We start from the raw sequence: 18659 nt of genomic DNA, 5'->3' as shown, positions 1-18659 counted from the left end.
CCTCGTCTACCGACTCAGTGTCGACCACCGGCACCGATTCCGCGACGTCGGCTTCCGTGACCAGCTCGGTAGCTGCGTCGTCCACAAGCACCAGCGGGGGTATTCCCTTGTCATCCTGGCTCTCGTCCATTCTCAGCCCTCCCACTAGTAGCTCAAGCGACAGCGTATCAGCCACTGTGACCACCTCCGTCTCTGGCACAATCACGTCCAGTGCGGTGCCGACTGAGTCCGTCACCTCGGCCCCTGCCGGCAATGACACGTCGTCCACGAGCTCTGGGATTCTCTCACTTCCTCCTATCACTTCCATCCTCCCGACTTTAAACATCACTACGAGTGGCACGTCGACGTCGACGTCTAGCGGTTCGACGGTTACAGGGAACTCCACTGTGACGACTACGAGTGATACGTGAGTTTGGAATGCTGGTAGCATGTGTATATGGGTCCTATGCTCACGTATAACATCCCAGGTCGACGATCACCTCTGCTCCTGGCAATGGTACCACCACCTCGATTTCGGCGACGGTCACCACTATTACCAGCGGCAACAGCACCATTACGACGACCATATCTGGTTCTGGCAACAGTACGAGTATCATCAGCATCTCCGGGAGCGTTACAACCACCAGCAGCGCGATTACGAGCGCCGTCTCTGGTAACGCCACGATCACGACTAGCGCGGTCAACGGGACCACGACGTCGACGTCGACGAACGGTACCGTGATCAGCCTTCCGTCAATCACGTCGACGTCGGTGGCTACCACGAATCTCACCACGTCGCACGTGCTCACGTCCACGCCGTCGGTAGACTCGCAGTTCACGTTCGTCACCGGCACTTCGCTCGCCGTCGCCTCGACCCCCTCGGAGTCCACCCTTACCACGACTGCGACGGACCCCGACACGCCGTCGACCACCTTCACGTTGCAGCCGTCGTCAGCTAGCCCGAGCCAGGCTGCCCTCCCGTCTGACCTCCCGAACCAGATCTTCCCGGCGGCCGGCTCGCACCCTGGTGACCCTGACCTCGACGGGTACACGCAGATTTCGCTGCTGTTCGACGCGGCGCTGAACTGGGAGTTCGTCCTCACCAACCCGAATTCGTCGGCGCAGATCTTCGCGTGGATGTCGCCCATTCTCCAAGCTTCGCTCGACTTGACGGGTAAGTCGCAGAATCGCGACGTTCTGGTGGACATTTTGCTGATGTCGATCGATGTACAGCGGAACAGGTGAAGACGTACCAGCTCCACGTGTACGTTCCGGCCGACTACACGGGCCCTTCGGACGTCGACCTCCTGCAAACGATGTACCTCGGGTGGATCCCGACGGGCGCGGTCGACACGCTCGCCCAGCAGCTCAAGGTCACCTCGTCGGCGTTCTACACCGCCCTCAACTCGCCGTACAGCGACCTCGCCAAGCACGTCGTCTCGAGCTTCCCCGTCGAGAACGCGCCCGGTTCGACCGACGGCAGCTCGGGCAGCAACGACTCGGGCAGCGGCCACGCGTCGAGCGGCAGCTCGTCGTCCAAGACCCGCGAGGACGCCATCATCGGCGTCGTCACCTCGCTCGGCGCGATCACGCTCCTCATCCTTGCGTTCCTCGTCTACCGCGCCATCAAGCAGCGCCGCGAGCTCGCGCACCGCAGGCTCTCGGACCCGCACCAGACCGAATTCATCGGCGCGCCTCCGGAGGAGGACCACGAGTTCGACCGCGACTCGGTCGGCGGCCAGCGCCGGCGCTCGTTCTACTACGCGGCGGACTCGCTCCGCGGGCTCGGGGACCACGGCGCCGCCGCTGCGTCGGGCGCTGCTGCTGAGGATCCGTTCAACCCGAGCATGCGGGAGCGTCGGCCTGTGATCGGCACGCCGATCCTCCGGGACAACACGATGAACTGGTAGAATGGCCAGCGCGAGGTGGGCGAAGTGCAGGATGCGGACCGCGGAGAGTCGCTTTCTTGTAGATGGCGGCGGGCTCGAGGCGCGGTCACCACTTCGATGTTAAAATGACACCAGGCTAGACCGCGCCCCTCCATGTCGCTTCCTGCCTTCCTCGGTCCTCTGTTCTTGCTGTGTATGTGCTTGTGTCTGTGCTTGTGCTTGTGCTAGTGTGTTCCGAACGTTGGGCTTCATCTTTCCTCACGTACGGGTGGCATACGGACGGGCTTCGGATCGCGCATCGGGAGTATGGGACATGTCTGCATCCGCGCGCGCCCTATGGCCTCGTTCGACTACGTCCAGGGTGCGCCGCGCGGCCCCCATTATGCTCATTGACGACGTCTGTCTCTTGACACGACCCCTCCCGCTCCTTTCGTGACGACCATCCCTTTCAACCTTCTTTCTTCTTTCCTCGGCACGTCGTAACCCGTACAATACTAGTTCATTTTCAATATTTATTCAGTCGCTGTTGTCGTGCATGCCCCCATGTCGATATACCCGAGTGTGTGCATGTCTCTGCGCAGTACACGCGTTTCTCTTCCGCTTTCGCGTTTGCATCTTGTTGGCTTCGGTCGTCGTTGGCATTTTTTACGTTACTTACTTCTCCACGAGTGGCGGTTTCGTACTGCAGTCGCTGGGCAGTCCAGGCTGCCGGCCCGGCGCATCCTCGTCGCCCTCGGTCGGATTATGTAGTGGGTGCACACGTACACTTTCCTTTCTCCGTCGCGCGCGCTGGCTGCCAGACATGCCCACCTTCTGTTTCGTGGATCGTGCTTGCTCATCCGAATTATTCATATCGTCGTACTTAGAATCCCGTCTGTTCCTCTGGTCTCCGTCTCGGTCATATATCTCATCCAGTCAACTCATCTGCAACATATGCATGCTTTATGCCATAGCTGGGCGAACTTGAGGGGTCGCACTTGACATTGACACGAAGGCGAGTACGATGTGGGCTTGACATAGCTGCACCAATACACGAGATCATACGCTTCCCGCTTTGAGCTGCTGCTGGAACCGACGGACGATGGGCACCATCCCGCCCCCATCTGCGACGAAGCCCAGACTGAGCGCATACGAGTTGTCGAACCGCGACGGCCACGAGGAGACGACGCGGCGGTTCGTCGGGTCGTCCTCGAACTTAATCAGCGTGACGGCCTCCTCGCCCGCCACCTCCTCCAGCGCGGCGATCTCCTCGCGCACGGTGGCGGTGAACCCGGGGAGGCACACGACGCGGGTGTGCGCGAGGAGGCGGGTTGCGGAGATCTGGCGCGTGATGAGGAAGTTACGGATGGTCACGTCGGGACTCGCGAGCCAGAGGGGAAGGTCGAGTTCGGGAGAGGTTAGGGAGTCGCCGATGGGGCATACAGACTCAAGGCCCTGGAGGGGCTCCCGAATGATGCCTGCGTGCCCACGTCAGAGTCAGCGGGCTGGGTGCACGATAGGACACAAGGACAAAGGGAGGAAGGGCGTGCGCACCCGAGACAAACGAGGACGCTGCGGCTGAAGGCGCGCCGGGGCGCACGACAATGGTGGGCAGGCGGAGGATGCGCCCGTCGACGAAGCCCCGGCGGGTGTATTCGTTGATGAAGATCTCATCGACGAGCTTGCCCATGCCGTATGCGCTCTGTGGCGTGGCGATTGTGTCGGACTGGATGACGTCGGGCTGCATGCGTATGCGGGGAGGTCAGCGATTGCTAAAGAGTTGGGCCATTGGGATGGACTCACGAGAGGCCCTCCGTACACGGCGAGGGACGAGGTGAATATAAACTTGATGAGTTGTCCTGTCTTCTGCCCATGGTGCCGTGCGGCGTCCAGGACGGCGCGGACTGAGTCAACGTTCACCTACAGCCAAGCCGGAAGTCATAAGCACCCAGACGTCAATGCGCAATGGCCAATGAGCTGTGACCTTGACTCCGAAATCGAAATTATCCTCCGACCCGCGCGACATGATTCCGTGAAGGCAGTACACGGTGTCGTACACGCCATATTGGGTATTGAACAAGGCGTCGGCCTGCGCAGGGTCTGTTAAATCCGCCTTGATTGTGATTGCATTTGAATGTGGTGGAGCCCTGGGCTCGATAACATCAACGAGGATGAGACGAAAGTCTGTCAACTCCGGGTCTTCGTGAATTGCACTCGCGAGCTTCAAGGGTAATTATCAACGCGTGTAGAGAACAAATTGTGAGTTCAACTGACCTTTCCTCCTAGGAAACCACCTGCGCCGGTAATCAGTATCACCTTCTCCATGCTTTCCAAACGGCCTCTATTTGGAAAATCTGTTGGCGATAATGCAGGAGGCGACAGCCGATATATAGCACGCAGTAGTGGGGATGTATTGCTCCATTGCGTCAGCGTGCATCCCGTGGTCAAGAATAGCGAAGCCGGAAACGGCGGGTGACCCGTCGGAATTCTTCGATACATACCACGTGGGAGGACGGACCGCGGCTTACCGTCTTCATTCACAAATATGCGGCTCAAAGGAAAATGGGACATCGAACAGATACATTGAATCTGAGGATACAATGCATGAATGGCCCAAATTGCTCGACATCAGTGGGAACTGCGGCGCAAGGAGATCGCAAAGACTGGGGCCACCTCGGTTACTCACGCCTTTCCTACGGAGCCAAATAGATTGAAGAATCGCTCGCAGACATCCTCAAACACCTTCGTCGCATCATCGACCGCCTCCGGAAACGTCTTTGTTTGCAATCCCTCAGCGAGCTTCTTTGCGTACGGGTCTCTACCCCAACTATTGATGTTGATCTATAGGCAAGGCGTCAGACGAGGAAAAGAGCTGGGTTACATGTACGTGCATGCAAGCTCACCTTGGATATGCCGTTCGCGATGCACTCCCTAAACAGATCATCCGGAAGCTCGTCCGTGCCGTGCAGACATAACGGGATGGCGCCCTTGAATGTCTGCTGCAGATCCTTCAGGCTAGGCTTACGTTAATCCGGTACCCGGAAAGCCAACAGGTCCTAAACGCGTACATGTCTTGTCGGAACTTGGGCCCGTTGATGTAGGAGCCATGCAAGTTCCCGATACTTGGTGCCAGTATGCGTGCGCCAGTGCTATCGAGACAGTCAGTCGATCATATATGCGCGCAGTGCTCGTATACGTACCCTTCCATGAACGCGCGCGCCCCCTCAGGCCTAGTGAGCTTTGCGTCGGATATCATGCGGAGGCCTGCTTCCCCCCCTTCAAGACGTCCTAGCTCGACCTCGACCGCGACACCAAGCTTTTCCGCCCTCTCGACGTACGGGCGCGCGAGCGCGATGTTCTCTTCGTCGGTCTAGGCGTATGTCAACTACCGTGTGTACGGCCGACGAAAAGGTAAGCAGGAACTCACTTGTGCATGACTGGCATCTACCATGATACTGTCGAATGCGATGCCTTGTTCCGCGAGGGAGAGCGCAAGCTCGAGGTGCTCAGGGTCAGTCGCATGGTCGAGATTGACGGCGATGGGTACGGACGCTTGGTGGGCGCTGTGCAGTAGTCAGTTAGGAATGTGCACATCGAGTCAGATAGCCTGCTCTTGCTCACGCGTTGAGACAAAACTGCAGCCAGGGCCCCTTGCCGAAAGCAAGGGTGATAGGAAACATCTGGATGATGGCCGGGCTGCGACAGCGCTCTGCGGCGCGGACGAGGCCAATCACGCAGTTCGCGTCATAGCTGGCGGGTTTCCGAGATTCGCGGTTGAGCTGAGGGATTGTGGAGAGTGGGGAGAGGACGCTGCACATACCAAGTCTGTGCCAATATCCCATATTTTTCGTCCTCCGCCTTCCGCAAAATTGCGAGCGTGCGGTTTCCTGCAAGTGACATGGTGGAGGATCGGGAGTATGCCTGATAGCGAAGTTGCACTCCTTCTACCAGCGCGCAATACGAGTTGGTTAAGTATAGACGGGTACGGAATGAGTTCCTGTTCCGTGTCGGAGCATCGCAAGCTCATAGATTCGAATTTGGGAAACTTCAGATTGGCCACCTGACATCACGGCTCAGGTCGTGCACTTGAGAGAATGCTGGCAGCCGTGTTCTGGTACCTCCGAGATGAGAGATAGGTCGAGACGGTGATCGTGTGTGGAGATGCGGACAGAAGCAATAGCACTATTAGGACTTGCGGACGAGTCGAAGGCCGGGCGCGAGCCCAATGTTCAAACGTTCAAGGTGCCCTCCGCCAGGGCCGAGGTCGGGATATCGGTCCGGCACCAGGCCGCCCTCGCTCTGCTTCCACTGTCCCAACTTGCTGCAAGTTCGCTCTTACATCTGATGCTCGCCAATGAATCAGGGACATTCGCTTCATGATTACGGACACATCTTCTGCACGACAACATACCGTCGTTGAGCTCTCATATCGGAGCACACAGTCCTAGCGGTGATATACCAAGGCCTACCATGCATGGTGTGTTTTGCTCTGATGCTCTGATGTCGTATAGCGGACAGCTGATCATATAAATCAAGTGAATATCACAGGTTTATAGGCAATTGCGATCGAACGGGATGACTATCTAGAGAGCACCATGAAACAAATGGGGTAGGGGGGAGACTATAGCTGGCCAGTCGGAGGACTGGAGGACTACTGGCTTTCCCCTTGAAGAACGATGGTTTCAGTCGTGGGAGATGTACTTCGTAGGCATCGGCTTGTACGGCTCCTCAAGGTACGTGATCTCCTCCTCAGTAAGGGTCACATCAATTCCATCTGTGCAGACCTCAATAGTCGCATCAAGATACTCGTAGGTGCATGGAAAGTACGCACCCAAGGTGTCCTCAAGGTTGGGAATCTTCGTCGCTCCGATGACGGGTGCGACCACCCCCGGCTTGGACAATACCCAGGCAATCGCAACTTGGGCCATGCTCACACCTTTCTTCCTTGAGATCTCCTCCACGCTGGAATGGTCAATTGTGGCTGTTCCTAGAGCCGAAATAATTGGCAACCTACCGGTTGACAATCTCTATAGCAGATGGAACTTGGTACATGGCGACCGCCCTACAATAATTGATGTAAGCGGATATCCCATGGTACCATTGTCAGTAAACTCACGGGTCAGAGCTGCCGCGAGTAGTCGAGGCCTCAGCAGGGCGGCAAAGAATACCGCGCGCGAGAGGCGACCAGGGGATGCAGCCAACCCCGAACAGTTCCAAGGTGGGCATCATCTCGCGCTCCTCTTCGCGATAGAGAAGGGAGTAGTTGTTCTGCATCGAGATGAAAGGCGTGAGGTTGTGCGTGATGGCGTAGTCTGCCGCAGCGCAAAGAGAACGTCTAGTATCTGCCAATTACGCAACAAGGTGACTGGAACGTACTCTGCATCTGATGAACTGCCAGACGTCACTGATATCAGCGTGGGGCATGAAGGTACATGGAGCATGCTTACACTGATAGGCCCAGCAGGAGCTCATGCCGATGTACCGCACCAGCCCAGCCTTGACGAGGTCGTCTAAAGCACGCATCTAGCGTCCCACGCAGTAAGTGCACGTTGCCCTCGTAACCTAGAGTATGGAACATACCGTCTCCGAGATGGGAGTCTCGGTGTCGAAGCGGTGACCTAGTTCAGGTCCCTGAATAAGGTTTTTGGTTGAGTCATGGAGGAACGTACATTGAAGGACATCAATGTAGTCCATTTGCAAGCGCTTGAGGCTAGCCTTGACCCCGTCAAAGATGTGCTATAATTGGACACTTGTTGAAGCTTGTTGAACTGATTGAGTTGGAGAGCATTCACCCACCTTGCGGCTGAGACCAAGTTGGTTGATGATACCGAGATCATGGGGGTTATGGAAGTAGGTATGGGTACCATAGTCGGAAGCGACCGGGAAATAGATCTGAAGTGGGGTGAGGATGGCAGTCTATACGAGTTCTACAAGAGCTGATACTCACTTTGGTCATGATGACGAGCTCCTCACGGGGGAGGTTTAGCTTCTTGACGGCATTACCAAGTATGATCTCAGAGAGACCGTTGGAATAGGTCTGTAAAGCAGCGCGTGAGATTCTGGCTTAGCTTTGATGCGTTGCGAATGCTAACATCAGACGTGTCGAAGGTAGTGACACCCCAGTCGTAGCTAAGAACAGAGGCAGGGTCAGCCCTAGTATCGGTGGGACGTATAGTGGTGTCCGACGTACGCAAACTTGATGTGCTTGATCGCCTCTTCCTCGCCGATGAGCCACTTATCCCAGCTGGGGTCACCATACGACATGGTGCCCAGGATGATACGAGAGACCTTGAGGCCCGAGTTACCAAGGCGCACTACCGGAGAGCGTCAGCGAGACCGCACAGACCTATAGGCACATCTACGCACCGTACTGCATCTTCGTCTTACCAGACATGGTGGTAGTTGAAAAGCTGGTTGAGGAGGACTAGGAGTCGGAGAGGGTGGTGGTAAGTTGCCTTTGGGTCAAGGTGCGAGGTTGCTGAGGGACGGAGCAGGGGGAAGTCCTCTTATACCCTCCATAATTTGCCGTCTATGGAGCCTGGTTTCCGATACCGGAGCCTTGCAGCACGGATGTAACGTACTACAATTTGCAGATGCCCGCGGTGGCAGGTCGGATCGGTCATGGTGTCCACCAAGGACTTGGATCGGGGCGGAGTGGCTATGCCGCCAACCTGGACCCACCGTCGAAACCGAGTGGAGGACGATAGATTCGGGCGGCCATAATTATCCCCTACAGGAAGTTCGGGCGGGATGGGCTGCGAGTGGGTCCAAGTTCGGGCGGCGCTCAGTTCAGACGCCCCGCCAGTGGTGTCCGGAATCGGCGTAGACCAGAGCTCCCGCTTGCCGATTTATGGGGATTCAAATTACGGCTGTCACATTATGTCTTTGCAAGTTGCCTGTCGAGTGCCCGAGAAGCCCTTAGCTTTGAACGAGATGAGACTTGCCTCGCAATCTGCTCAGACTCTTGACACGTGTGCTGCTTGAGTGATACGGTATCAGCGATGAGCATAGCATGTAACATGCGACGTGAATATATTAGACTGGCGCGTAACAACAGCGGTGAACTCCAGATAGCGGATTTGAACAGCATACATAGCGACAACGTCATGAAGCGAAGGGCAACATGCAGTGTAATTCCGAAATGACTCAGCGTGCGCAGGTCAGTGCATTCCCTCTTTTGGCTCGAGCCGCAGCGGTTGAAGGGGCATAGCGGGATCGGGTGTGTCGTCGATCGGATCCTGTACCCGGGAGTCGTCGTGAGACTCGGCGCGTGAGTGTCCCTGGCCATAGCTTTCGTATGCGTCGGGGCGCGACCTGCCAGGAATGACGTTGAAGGGTGCAGGGGTGGGCTGCCGAACCATTGCATCGGGCGAGAAGACAAGCCGGCTCGGTTCGGGAGAATACTGGTCTAGAAGGATGTTGGGAGTGTTCGATGCGGGTCGTTTGGAAGCATATCCTTTGGAATATAGAACGTGAGTAGGCTGCTAAAGCGCAAAGGAATTGCAGGTGAGAGTACCGTGATATTCAGTAGGTGCAGCAGCCATCTGTGGCTGAGCGGCCGACCACCGATAGGGTCGAGATGACCTCGTCTCGTTGCGTCGACGATGACGCAGTAACCATAGGGCCAGTGCGCCGAATCCGAGAACAGCGAGGATGGCAATAACAATTCCAGCGATCGTGCCACCGCTGGGTGAGGTATTTGTGCTCGCTGCTTTCGCTGGGGCTGCTGTTGAGCTAGCCGTCGACTGCGTCGATGATGCTGCGCTCTGTGAGGATGAAATGAACATTCCTGACGATCGCATAGTGCGCCGGAGTGCTCACTTGCGCCGAGCCGGCTGTTGAGGATGCAAGGGTCGCTGTGGCACTTGGCTCCGAAGATGAAACCTGACTTTGACAGTGGGTGAATGTATTGTTATTGTGTGCAGCGTGCTGTGTCCCTGCATTCTCCTTCGTGTATACACTATGTCAAATCAGCGTCGGCAGTAGGATCAGGTGGTATGGGCTTACTAGAACCTGAGCAAGTCGTCAGCCATTACAAACCGTGAAAGGTCATATCGCGGAAGGAAGACGCACCATGAGCCATCGTCCCAACCTCCATACAAGAAGTCATCCAATCTGATGCCCTGGTTGCATACAGCCGCTTGTATGTCTGCCGGTAGCCTGCGGGGAAAACCCAATCGATACAACAAAGGATGTGCCGATATTCAGACACTCACCCGGTCAAAGTGCGCTGATTGGGGCATCCATTCAGGTATTTCTGATACGTCCCAATGGCTGAGTTAACGCAGAGTAATGTGTTATGGCTCGTTGCAGGAAGGAGAGAAACATATGCGTACGTGCATCAATACCAACTGCATAGCCGCCCGTCGTATCCTGCTGGCAGCTGAAGCCCCATGAGAAAAGCCATCGTGTACTGATCGTTGTATGAGGACGCATACTTCAAGCAGAGCATACTGAGGTAGAATGCAATGGTATTACAACAGCATTCGGCTGCATGCAATGAGCGCCAGGTGTATGTGCCACAGATAGACACTCACAGACTTGGTCATCGCAATGGTCTCCTGGTGGCTTGCCAGGCATAGAAGGCACTTGATCTAGAAATCATGTGAGGTTGACCATTCGGTAAGATGGAGGCTGAGTAGATTCCAAACTGACAATCGACGTTGCATATTTGTCTGAGCCTTTCATATGTCACGCCTTGACGGTGGGATTGAGTCAATCTCCTCGCTCGACGATGAAAGGTGGAGGAGCGAACGTACAAGGGTTCTCGCCGACGACGTCCGTGTACCAGTCTAGCTGTCGAGATGCGCACGTCGTATTGCCAGCCCGAGAGAATTTGGCCAGAAGCATGATCATGAACAGAGCGGCGGGCCCGCTTAACCTGACCATCACAGGAAACCAGACTCAAGGAGGTAAAGCCACGGGAGAGCGGGGAAGACACTACTAGCGCGGACAATTCGGGAGTAAAGAACGGATTGCTCGCTAAGGAGGCCACACCGTCCGAGGGCGGTTCACAGATCGCAGCAGGTGGTGGGGGGACTCTTGGGACAAGGTCACAAGCGACGCCATGAATGTTTGAGCAGAAGCCTGATCATATGGACCGCTTTGATCTCATCGCGGGTGGGAAAGACGTTCACAAGGCAACAGCGTTCATTACTGCGAACAGTCCTATCCTCTTCAGGATCGATTCCGGGATGTTTAAGCGACGCGGCTGTACCTGCCGAGTGAGGTGCCAGGGCCCTACATAGCCACCAGGCCCACCAGACACCTGGTGATACGTACGATTCCAGAGGTGGTGAACAAGAAGAGGCTGTCGTGAGATGTTAATTGCCTAAGCGTGGTGACTTATGCGGTTTGATGCTATACTTACTATCGTGGATGACTCGAGACGTTGAAGCCTAGCGTCGCGGAGGGAAGGTAGGTCCATCCACAGATACAGGCTACTGGAGCTCTAACCCCACCCATCCCAGTATTCTGACGTCTATAGCTAGATCTAACAGAATGTCGCGCCAGGATCCGCCAGGGAACGTTCACGCAACAATCAACAAAAAAATTTTGGTCTTCAATCTCTCTTGGGGAGAAAGTATATACTGTTACTCGAATGGGAGGACATGGTCCGATCGATGACTATCGTACGTGCCAGAACTCGAGACAAGGATACATATGATCGAATGCGGAGAGTGGGAGGTGCGACCGCAAGAGGTATACCGATTCGTTGCAAGCAAAACCGAAGGAAAAAAAAAGAGTAAGGACCCAAGGAGACGTCGTGCAGATCGCTGTTCGCAAGAGAGTCGCGCCATCGCGTCTACTCCTTTGCTATTGACGATCTTCTCAGAGGGACGAGAGGCACATGCGGATCGAACTCCTGCGGGGACGGCGACGCGACCGAGGATGATCCCGTTGGGGATAAGACGCCAAACGGCTGTGTCTCTGAGTATGCTGAACCCCCTGCTGACCCCGTTCCAGGGACGGATGCTGAGCCACAGTTGGAACCCGTGCCCGTTGCCTGCTCCCAAGAGCGGTATGCGGGTGGCAGGCGGCCGGAAGGTGAGCGACTCAGCTCGGCGATAGGACCAGCATCGTCGTGCCGGAGAGACTCGTCGGGGGATAACGTACTGGGAGGGATGATCGAGTGGCTCACTTGGGACCAGATTGCTGACCCAGCACCGAATCCTGGATATGGTTCCCCCACCACTGTTCCACCTGAAGCGAAAGCCTCGCTCCCTGGGGACATTGCCCCTATGCTGGCCGCGAACGGTGTGGCAGATCCCATCGGGGGATTGTCCTGGTAGCCATAGCTGTAATGCGGATCTGGAGTCGCAGGGGTAGCACCGCTGGGGTCTCTCCTGATCCTCCAGAAGACGAGAGCTCCGACGACGGCTGCCACAGCACCAATGCCCCCTAGCACTCCACCGACTATGGGGCCAATATTGTTGTGGGAACTATGGCTGCCACTTGCATTGTTGTCCGCTCCGGTTTGTGCTGGTGCACCAGAATAAGAGGTAGAGGTCTATGAAGACAGTGATTAGCGAGGTCTTTCGTGCAGTGCGGGTAAGGTTCCCACAGATTGCGACGAGATTGTCGTCGTCGCCGGGGCAGCACTACTGCTCGAGCTGGAGGTAGACGTGGGTGTGGACGAAGGCGAGATCTGATTCGCGCAGTGGGTGAAGGTGTTATTGTTGTTTGCGGCGTGGTCGCGATCAGCGTTTTCTTTCGTCCATACACTATATGACAGGTGAGCGCGTGTCGCGGTAGTTGACGATCTGGCGCATATACGTACTAGTACCTGGGAGATGCGTATTTAGCATACCCTCGCACGAGCTGAGCTGTAAATGGCTTACCAGGAACCGTCATCCCACCCACCATATAGATAATTGTCTAATCGGATGTTCAAATTACACACGGCTGACTGGATGTCGTCTGGAAGACTGCAAAAATGAGCACGCACGCCTCCAGCATCCCCCCGACGAGCTGGCACTCACGAATGATTCGTCCCCGCACCACAGGTCTGCCGATAGAGCGTATACGCTCCCACACCTGTCCGCTATACTGTAAGCGATGATGTTGAACATCTATTCGCAAGTACCGACCTGCGTCAATCCCGATTTGGTCGCCAGGCTGGGTGTCATATTGGCAACTACACGGTGTGAGTACGCGTTGGGATGAAACAAACAACGAGTAGCGAGCTTCACTCACTTCATGCAGAGCATGCTCAGCTGGAACGCGACGGTGTTGCAGCAACATGAGGCTAGATGCGTGATGAATTGGAAGAACTAGTGGGCCCAACCGTGAATACACACCAACTTGGTCATCGCACTGATCTCCAGGGGTGTTCGTCCTGAAAGTCGGCACTTGATCTGCAAGACAGTTGGGGTCATAAACACGACGCACTCAGACACGGCAACGTGCTTACAGTCATTGTTGCAGATTTGACGTAGCCGCTGGTACGTTACACCTGTGTGTTCCCATGTCGCATCCCATGCCTATCAGGATAGCCCTGGACAAGCAGACTCACAAGGTGACTCTCCGACTACGCTCGTGTACCAATCCAGCTGGCTGCTTGCGCAAGTAGTGTTGCCCGCGTTCGCGAACTGAACCCACAGCGTGGGGATGAGGGAGGCTGTGCCTAGCGTGAACGCCGTCCACCAGACCATCGGTGCAGTTCAAGTTACAGGAAGACGAAGAGGCACCAGTAGTCGACGAGCAGACAGCTGGAGACGACAGCCCGAGCGCGGGGGCTTGGCGTACCTCAACGCCGGAAGATAGTGCCAGACACAATGAAGGTGAACAGACAGAGCAGCGTGAGAGGGCCGAACGCTGCGCCATAAACCGTCGCGACGCCACAAAACAGCCATTAGTCAAAAGCTATGATCTTGCCGAGCGAGCAGCCTTCGATTTCCGAAGATATGTACGTACTCAACATTGTCTCCAATGATCGCAATCACAGACGGATGGCCGATCGTTGAGTGGTCCAGGCACACCAATGCTAGGATATATCGGAGAAGGTGTTCGCTACTGTATGCTCCGTACCGACGCTGGTGGAATCCTCCTGCGCTGTTCATGGCTTGCCAGTGATTGCAGTCGATCGTCCTCTGCAAGTCATAGAATATGTATGTACGTTGGCGGCTCAACTGCATCCACACTGCATCCGAGGCCCTTCCACAGAGCTGACGCGTGGTTTGTTTGATAGAGTTTGATGGAGGGTGTTCTAATTGACATGCACCGCTTCCTTGTGGGCACGCACAGGCGCGGAGGACCAGGACCCCCGGTTATTCACTCGGAGGAATGATCCGATTTTCCAAAATCTTGCCATAAATGTCCGAAGGATCAGGCCTTTCCGGGAGCCAAATCTGTCCGGATTCGATCAGGCCTTCCGTATTTGTGCGCAAATTTGGCCGGACTATAGATCAGGCCATCTGGCGGCATGATGTTGTCCGGATTGGGCAGATCAGGCGCCCAGAGGCTGAATTTTCGCTCAGGGAATGTCCATATTGTTTCTTTCAGAGATCTACGGCAATCTGGACAACATAGAATATGCTAGGGGTCATCTTGCAAATGGAGAGGCAAGACATTCTGTCACTCAGCAGGCTGCCCTACCTCTTGCCCTCCAGCGCTTCTTGCGCAATTTCTCAGTTCACCGTTGGAAATGCAGAAACGTCCCTTTATGTTCCGGGATACAAGGAAAAAGAGATAGCGACACCGGTTTGCAAGCCTTGGTGATCAATGAGCGATACTGTTGGTCAACCGGTCAGGACCGGGTAGCTATCATCCAACACCGGGCCGCCCAAGGGCGGACGGGGATCAGGCCTCTGCCTGGTTGGACCAGTTTTGTCCGGACTTTGGCACCAGGCCATCCAGAATTCGAACGTCGATTTGGCCGGATTGGATCAGGCATAGGCCTTTTTGGGTGGCCAATTTTGTCCGGATCAGGCATCATTCCTTTGGGAGAATAATCGGGGGTCCTGGAGGACCCGAAGCCAAAAGTGCACACACCCTATTGGATGACTTTCCATAAGCTATCTACGGCTCTACGTAGGCTCGTCCCCTGCCGAGATCCGGTGATGGCGATTTACGCCGACCACCGAAACGGCTGGTCAAACTGGGCGTCCTCCTGGCAGGGTGCCCATATTTGGTACCCCGTGAGAGAACGTACTTAGTGAAATCGCGATGAAGCTCTCTAGAGAAAATGCGAGGCCATGGCCTCCCTTCATCTGTCCTCCGTAGTCCCTCATATAATCCCCTGTCTAGACATGTAATGCATCATATGTATCAGAACTATGAAAACTGAGATGAACCTTCATCAGGATATGAGTACATGCTCGACAGCGGCCTGGGAGGGAAACTGGTGTACTGTGAGGGATCGACAAACTGGTGCGCGAAAGGTCCGGGAGATCGGTGCTGTATGGGACTGTGGGAATGAATGGGTTGGGAAACATGATGTGAAGACGGGGATGACAGTGCCGAAGGAAGGAATTGTGGAGGGAAGATATTAGGCGATGGGGAAGGGAGACGGCTATATGCCAATGGGGTATACGAAGCGGAGAAGGTATCTTCATGCTGATGCTGAGTAACAGGTGTTGGGAAACGTGGCTGACTGAGTTGCTGATACTGCGAGGATACAGAAAAAGGCATTGGAAATGGGGGGGGGCGCGATTGTTGAAAATGCGGAGATGGTAGCGGGAGATTGAGTGTCGCTGGACGATTCATCTGGTAAGGTGAGGGCGGTGGCTGGACATGCAGGCGTGAAGGGGGGCGCGACAATCCCCAGGGGGCTTGGCCTGGAGCGCTATGTTGCGAGGAGTATTGCGAGGAATGTTGCGATGGTGTTGCGGAAGGGCCGAATGCGATGGGGGGTCGATGGGGATATGGGTGCAGCGGAATAGGTGTGATCAGTGGCGGATGTAAGCTTGGGGTGTGTGTGTGGTATGGAGTTAACGGGGGGTAGGTTTTTGAGAGCGGGAGAGGCGAGGGAAAGGGGGGGAACAAGGGTGGATGGACGACGTCGGAAGAACTCATGGGAGAGAGGGGCCTTGTAGCGAAGGGCTGCGCAACAATCGACGCTGGGTGTCCGCCTCTACTCGGGTCCGGGATCGCCGGCCCCAATGGAATTGTTCGTAGACGCTTGGGCATCACAGCGGCACTATAGAGGTCTGTCGGAGTGGGCGCACGTTTGCATTGTGCGTTGGCTAGGGAGGAGATGGGGCGTCGTTCAAGTATTGGAGTGGAAGGGGGAGCATTTTGGGCACGCGTTTTGCTGGGGATGGCTGAGAACTTGATTTCGAGGGTAGCCACGTACATTCCTAGCTCTACACCGTGGGTGTCGTGGAATGGCCATTTGTCTTTGATGAGGTTGAGGGCCTGGTGGGATTCAAGCGGACCATGTGAGACGAGCATGAGAATGAGTTCGTCGTCTAGAACAGATGTCGCGTCATACTGGGCACTAGGGTGATGCTTGCCAAAAATATTGTTGCGCCAGTTACGCAGCTTGTCCTGCGCGCAGAGGTCCGGTTCACCCCGTTTGAGGTTGCGTGCTCGGCTTTCGGGTGGGAGAAGAGGTGGTCGTGCGCGATCGAACAGTGAAGGGGAGCAGATATCGCAGCAGGGGACCACTGGAGCTACAGGGATGTAAGTACGTACTGCTATTGACGTGCAAGGGTACTTACCTAACGGGTGCGGATTGTCGAATATGCGTGCCCATACTTGGCGTCGACATGAGGTGCTCTGAACAAAGGCTAAGAGACCCTCGTCAGGGCTATCTTCAACAGTATGCGGCTGGACACCAGTCAGTGGAGCGTCTTGTCGCGCCGAACCTCCCCGCGCTAGACCGTGTGCGAGCGCGTATTCCCGAATGTCTCCTTTGTTGCGCTTCTCTTTGGAGACCGTGCGGACAACTCGATCATCACCATCTATGGCTCTGCGGATTTTGGCCTTGGACTTTGAATGCGCGAACATTTCTCCTTGGTTCAAGGACGGCCCAAGGTCGGTGTTGTATGCCGATCGCTCTACGAGCATGATGGCGATGCCCGTGCGATCTCGGCCTCGTGCAGCGCGTCCAGCTCGCTGGATGTAGTGAGAGAAAGTCGCTGGCAGCTTCCATTGGATCACCCGATCAATATCGGGAATGTTGCAGCCCTGGGTGAAGACACGCAATTACAGTGAGTGCACGGAATTGACATCCCAAAGCCGTCGAGTACCGCAAGGAATGTACACAAAGATAGCTTGGACAAGGGATGTGTCCCTCGACATTCAGGCAAATGAGTTTACTGATTCGCACCAACAGGAGAAGTGGCGCGGTTGGGTAGGTGCAAAAAGGGATAAGATCAGAAGACGTACCATACCAGCAGCGTCAGTGCAAACCAAGACGCGAATGTTGCCGTCGCGAAAGCGTGACATCGCCAATGTTCGATACCGATGTGAGAGAGTGGCGTTGAAGGGACGGACAACGCCTCGGAAGCGAGCTCGATCTGGTTCGGACGCGGTCAGCAGGTCGAAATGTTTGTCGAGCAGACCATTTAGATAATCGATGATTTCGCCCCCGGTTGCGATGCTGTCGACGTAAACGTAGGTCTTCGGAATGTCGGTGATGGAACGGAGAGTGGGGGGGATTACAAACGAGAGGTCGGCATAGCTATTGAGAGGATGCTCGCAGGCGCGTACCACGATGGACACATTTGCGCGGTCGTTCCCTTCGTTGCAGTAATGGCTTTGTGTGTCTGATTGAGCGAAATGGAGGGATGCCCATATGGCTCGGACGACTCGCGGAGTGAGGGTGGCGGATACGGCGATGACAGGCGTACCACGGGGCAAGAACGCGCGCACCTTGCCTAGCGTGCCATACTTCTTGCGGAAATCTGTGCCCCATAGGACAATACAGTGAGCTTCATCGACAAACATCGAAATGATTCGCTTCATAAAGCGACTATTGCGGAGGATGCGGTTCATGAAAGTACGGGACTGGAGCATTTCGGGGGAGACAAGTATGACTTGATATTCGTGCGCAAGAATGGCCTATGAAATGGCTTGTCATGAGGTCGAAAAGGCAACGTGGGCTTAGAGGATGACATACCTTAATCGCTTCAGGAGAACATGCACCATTTTTGCTGTTCAAGGCTATGGCTCGTAGGCCAAAGTCGGTGAGAAATGTTTGGCACTGAGATCTCCGGTTGTGAGCATATGATCATAATGAGAGAAATATAATCCACCATCTCTTCTTCTAAAGCCAGTAGCGGGCAAACCATAAGCGTAAATCTCTTCTCATTGCCGGCCCATAGATGGGGTCCAGCGGCGATAGCAGTCTTGCCTGCTCCAGTCGGCGCCTGCACAATCATGTCGGTGCCTTCGATCTGAGCTTGTACAGCACGAAGTTGGAACTCCTTGGGGTCAGCATCCCAGCGGTAAGCATCTCGCATTTTTGCAGCGAGATTTTTGAGGTCGTCGTCGGAGAGCTTAGGGCGAGGAGGGGTCTGATGAATACCGCGGTTACGAGCGCTGTGGGCCCGTAAAGGGCGGCGAGATGTGACAGGCTGATGAGGATGCATAGGGAAAGTATATTGAGAAGTAATCAATGAGGCAGAGGGGTTTGCGACAGTACACAGAACGAGGAGGAGAATGCGCGGGCGGGCGCTTCACACAGGCGCTGGTCAGCCTCTGAGGACCTGTCGTGCCAAAATCATCGCATTTGCTGTTCTATCGCTCTCTAGCTACCATTCTGCCCTCTTCTGCTACATGTCTACCTGAAAGCATACGTCAATATGGCAGACCCAAGTGTTCTAGATGGTCTGCTTGCCATGTCCCCCTTGCCTCCTTCTTCCC

The 18659-nt window shown here is 55.4% G+C and overlaps 5 protein-coding genes across 5 annotated transcripts; 1 reads left to right on the top strand and 4 right to left on the bottom strand.

Annotated features, from left to right (window-relative positions):
- Nucleotides 1-600: 600 nt before the first annotated feature.
- On the top strand, nucleotides 601-1889 carry DICSQDRAFT_61489 (uncharacterized protein; the record flags this gene model as incomplete). The annotated part of the gene is made up of 2 exons (XM_007366189.1): nucleotides 601-1153; nucleotides 1213-1889. Coding segments are annotated over 2 exons (1230 nt in total), but the record flags the coding sequence as incomplete, so codon positions are not given.
- Nucleotides 1890-2906: 1017 nt separating this feature from the next.
- On the bottom strand, nucleotides 2907-4172 carry DICSQDRAFT_61467 (NAD(P)-binding protein; the record flags this gene model as incomplete). Its single annotated transcript, XM_007366188.1, has 5 exons — nucleotides 2907-3325; nucleotides 3402-3588; nucleotides 3651-3767; nucleotides 3832-4068; nucleotides 4122-4172. 5 exons carry the CDS (start codon nucleotides 4170-4172, stop codon nucleotides 2907-2909), a joined length of 1011 nt encoding a protein of 336 aa, XP_007366250.1.
- A 342-nt stretch (nucleotides 4173-4514) lies between these two features.
- On the bottom strand, nucleotides 4515-5747 carry DICSQDRAFT_87102 (aldolase; the record flags this gene model as incomplete). The annotated part of the gene is made up of 7 exons (XM_007366187.1): nucleotides 4515-4688; nucleotides 4751-4862; nucleotides 4916-4996; nucleotides 5048-5217; nucleotides 5275-5410; nucleotides 5469-5597; nucleotides 5668-5747. The coding sequence occupies 7 exons, from the start codon at nucleotides 5745-5747 to the stop codon at nucleotides 4530-4532; spliced, it is 867 nt and encodes a 288-aa protein (XP_007366249.1). The 3' UTR covers nucleotides 4515-4529.
- A 665-nt stretch (nucleotides 5748-6412) lies between these two features.
- On the bottom strand, nucleotides 6413-8241 carry DICSQDRAFT_181002 (Aldo/keto reductase; the record flags this gene model as incomplete). The annotated part of the gene is made up of 13 exons (XM_007366186.1): nucleotides 6413-6621; nucleotides 6679-6809; nucleotides 6862-6909; nucleotides 6964-7159; nucleotides 7224-7238; nucleotides 7295-7370; nucleotides 7428-7465; nucleotides 7517-7583; nucleotides 7644-7739; nucleotides 7795-7884; nucleotides 7940-7976; nucleotides 8038-8161; nucleotides 8214-8241. The coding sequence occupies 13 exons, from the start codon at nucleotides 8239-8241 to the stop codon at nucleotides 6530-6532; spliced, it is 1038 nt and encodes a 345-aa protein (XP_007366248.1). The 3' UTR covers nucleotides 6413-6529.
- Nucleotides 8242-11405: 3164 nt separating this feature from the next.
- Nucleotides 11406-18256, bottom strand: DICSQDRAFT_181001 (P-loop containing nucleoside triphosphate hydrolase protein; the record flags this gene model as incomplete). Its single annotated transcript, XM_007366185.1, has 14 exons — nucleotides 11406-12357; nucleotides 12412-12573; nucleotides 12685-12775; nucleotides 12830-12884; nucleotides 12938-12984; nucleotides 13044-13095; nucleotides 13148-13204; nucleotides 13261-13302; nucleotides 13363-13467; nucleotides 16016-16462; nucleotides 16511-16979; nucleotides 17181-17855; nucleotides 17914-17997; nucleotides 18050-18256. 12 exons carry the CDS (start codon nucleotides 18254-18256, stop codon nucleotides 12685-12687), a joined length of 2331 nt encoding a protein of 776 aa, XP_007366247.1. The 3' UTR covers nucleotides 11406-12357; nucleotides 12412-12573.
- Nucleotides 18257-18659: the final 403 nt, after the last annotated feature.

Source organism: Dichomitus squalens (assembly GCF_000275845.1).
Source record: "Dichomitus squalens LYAD-421 SS1 unplaced genomic scaffold DICSQscaffold_16, whole genome shotgun sequence".
Lineage (NCBI taxonomy): Eukaryota > Fungi > Basidiomycota > Agaricomycetes > Polyporales > Polyporaceae > Dichomitus > Dichomitus squalens.
This window is presented reverse-complemented; position numbering and strand designations above follow the sequence as displayed.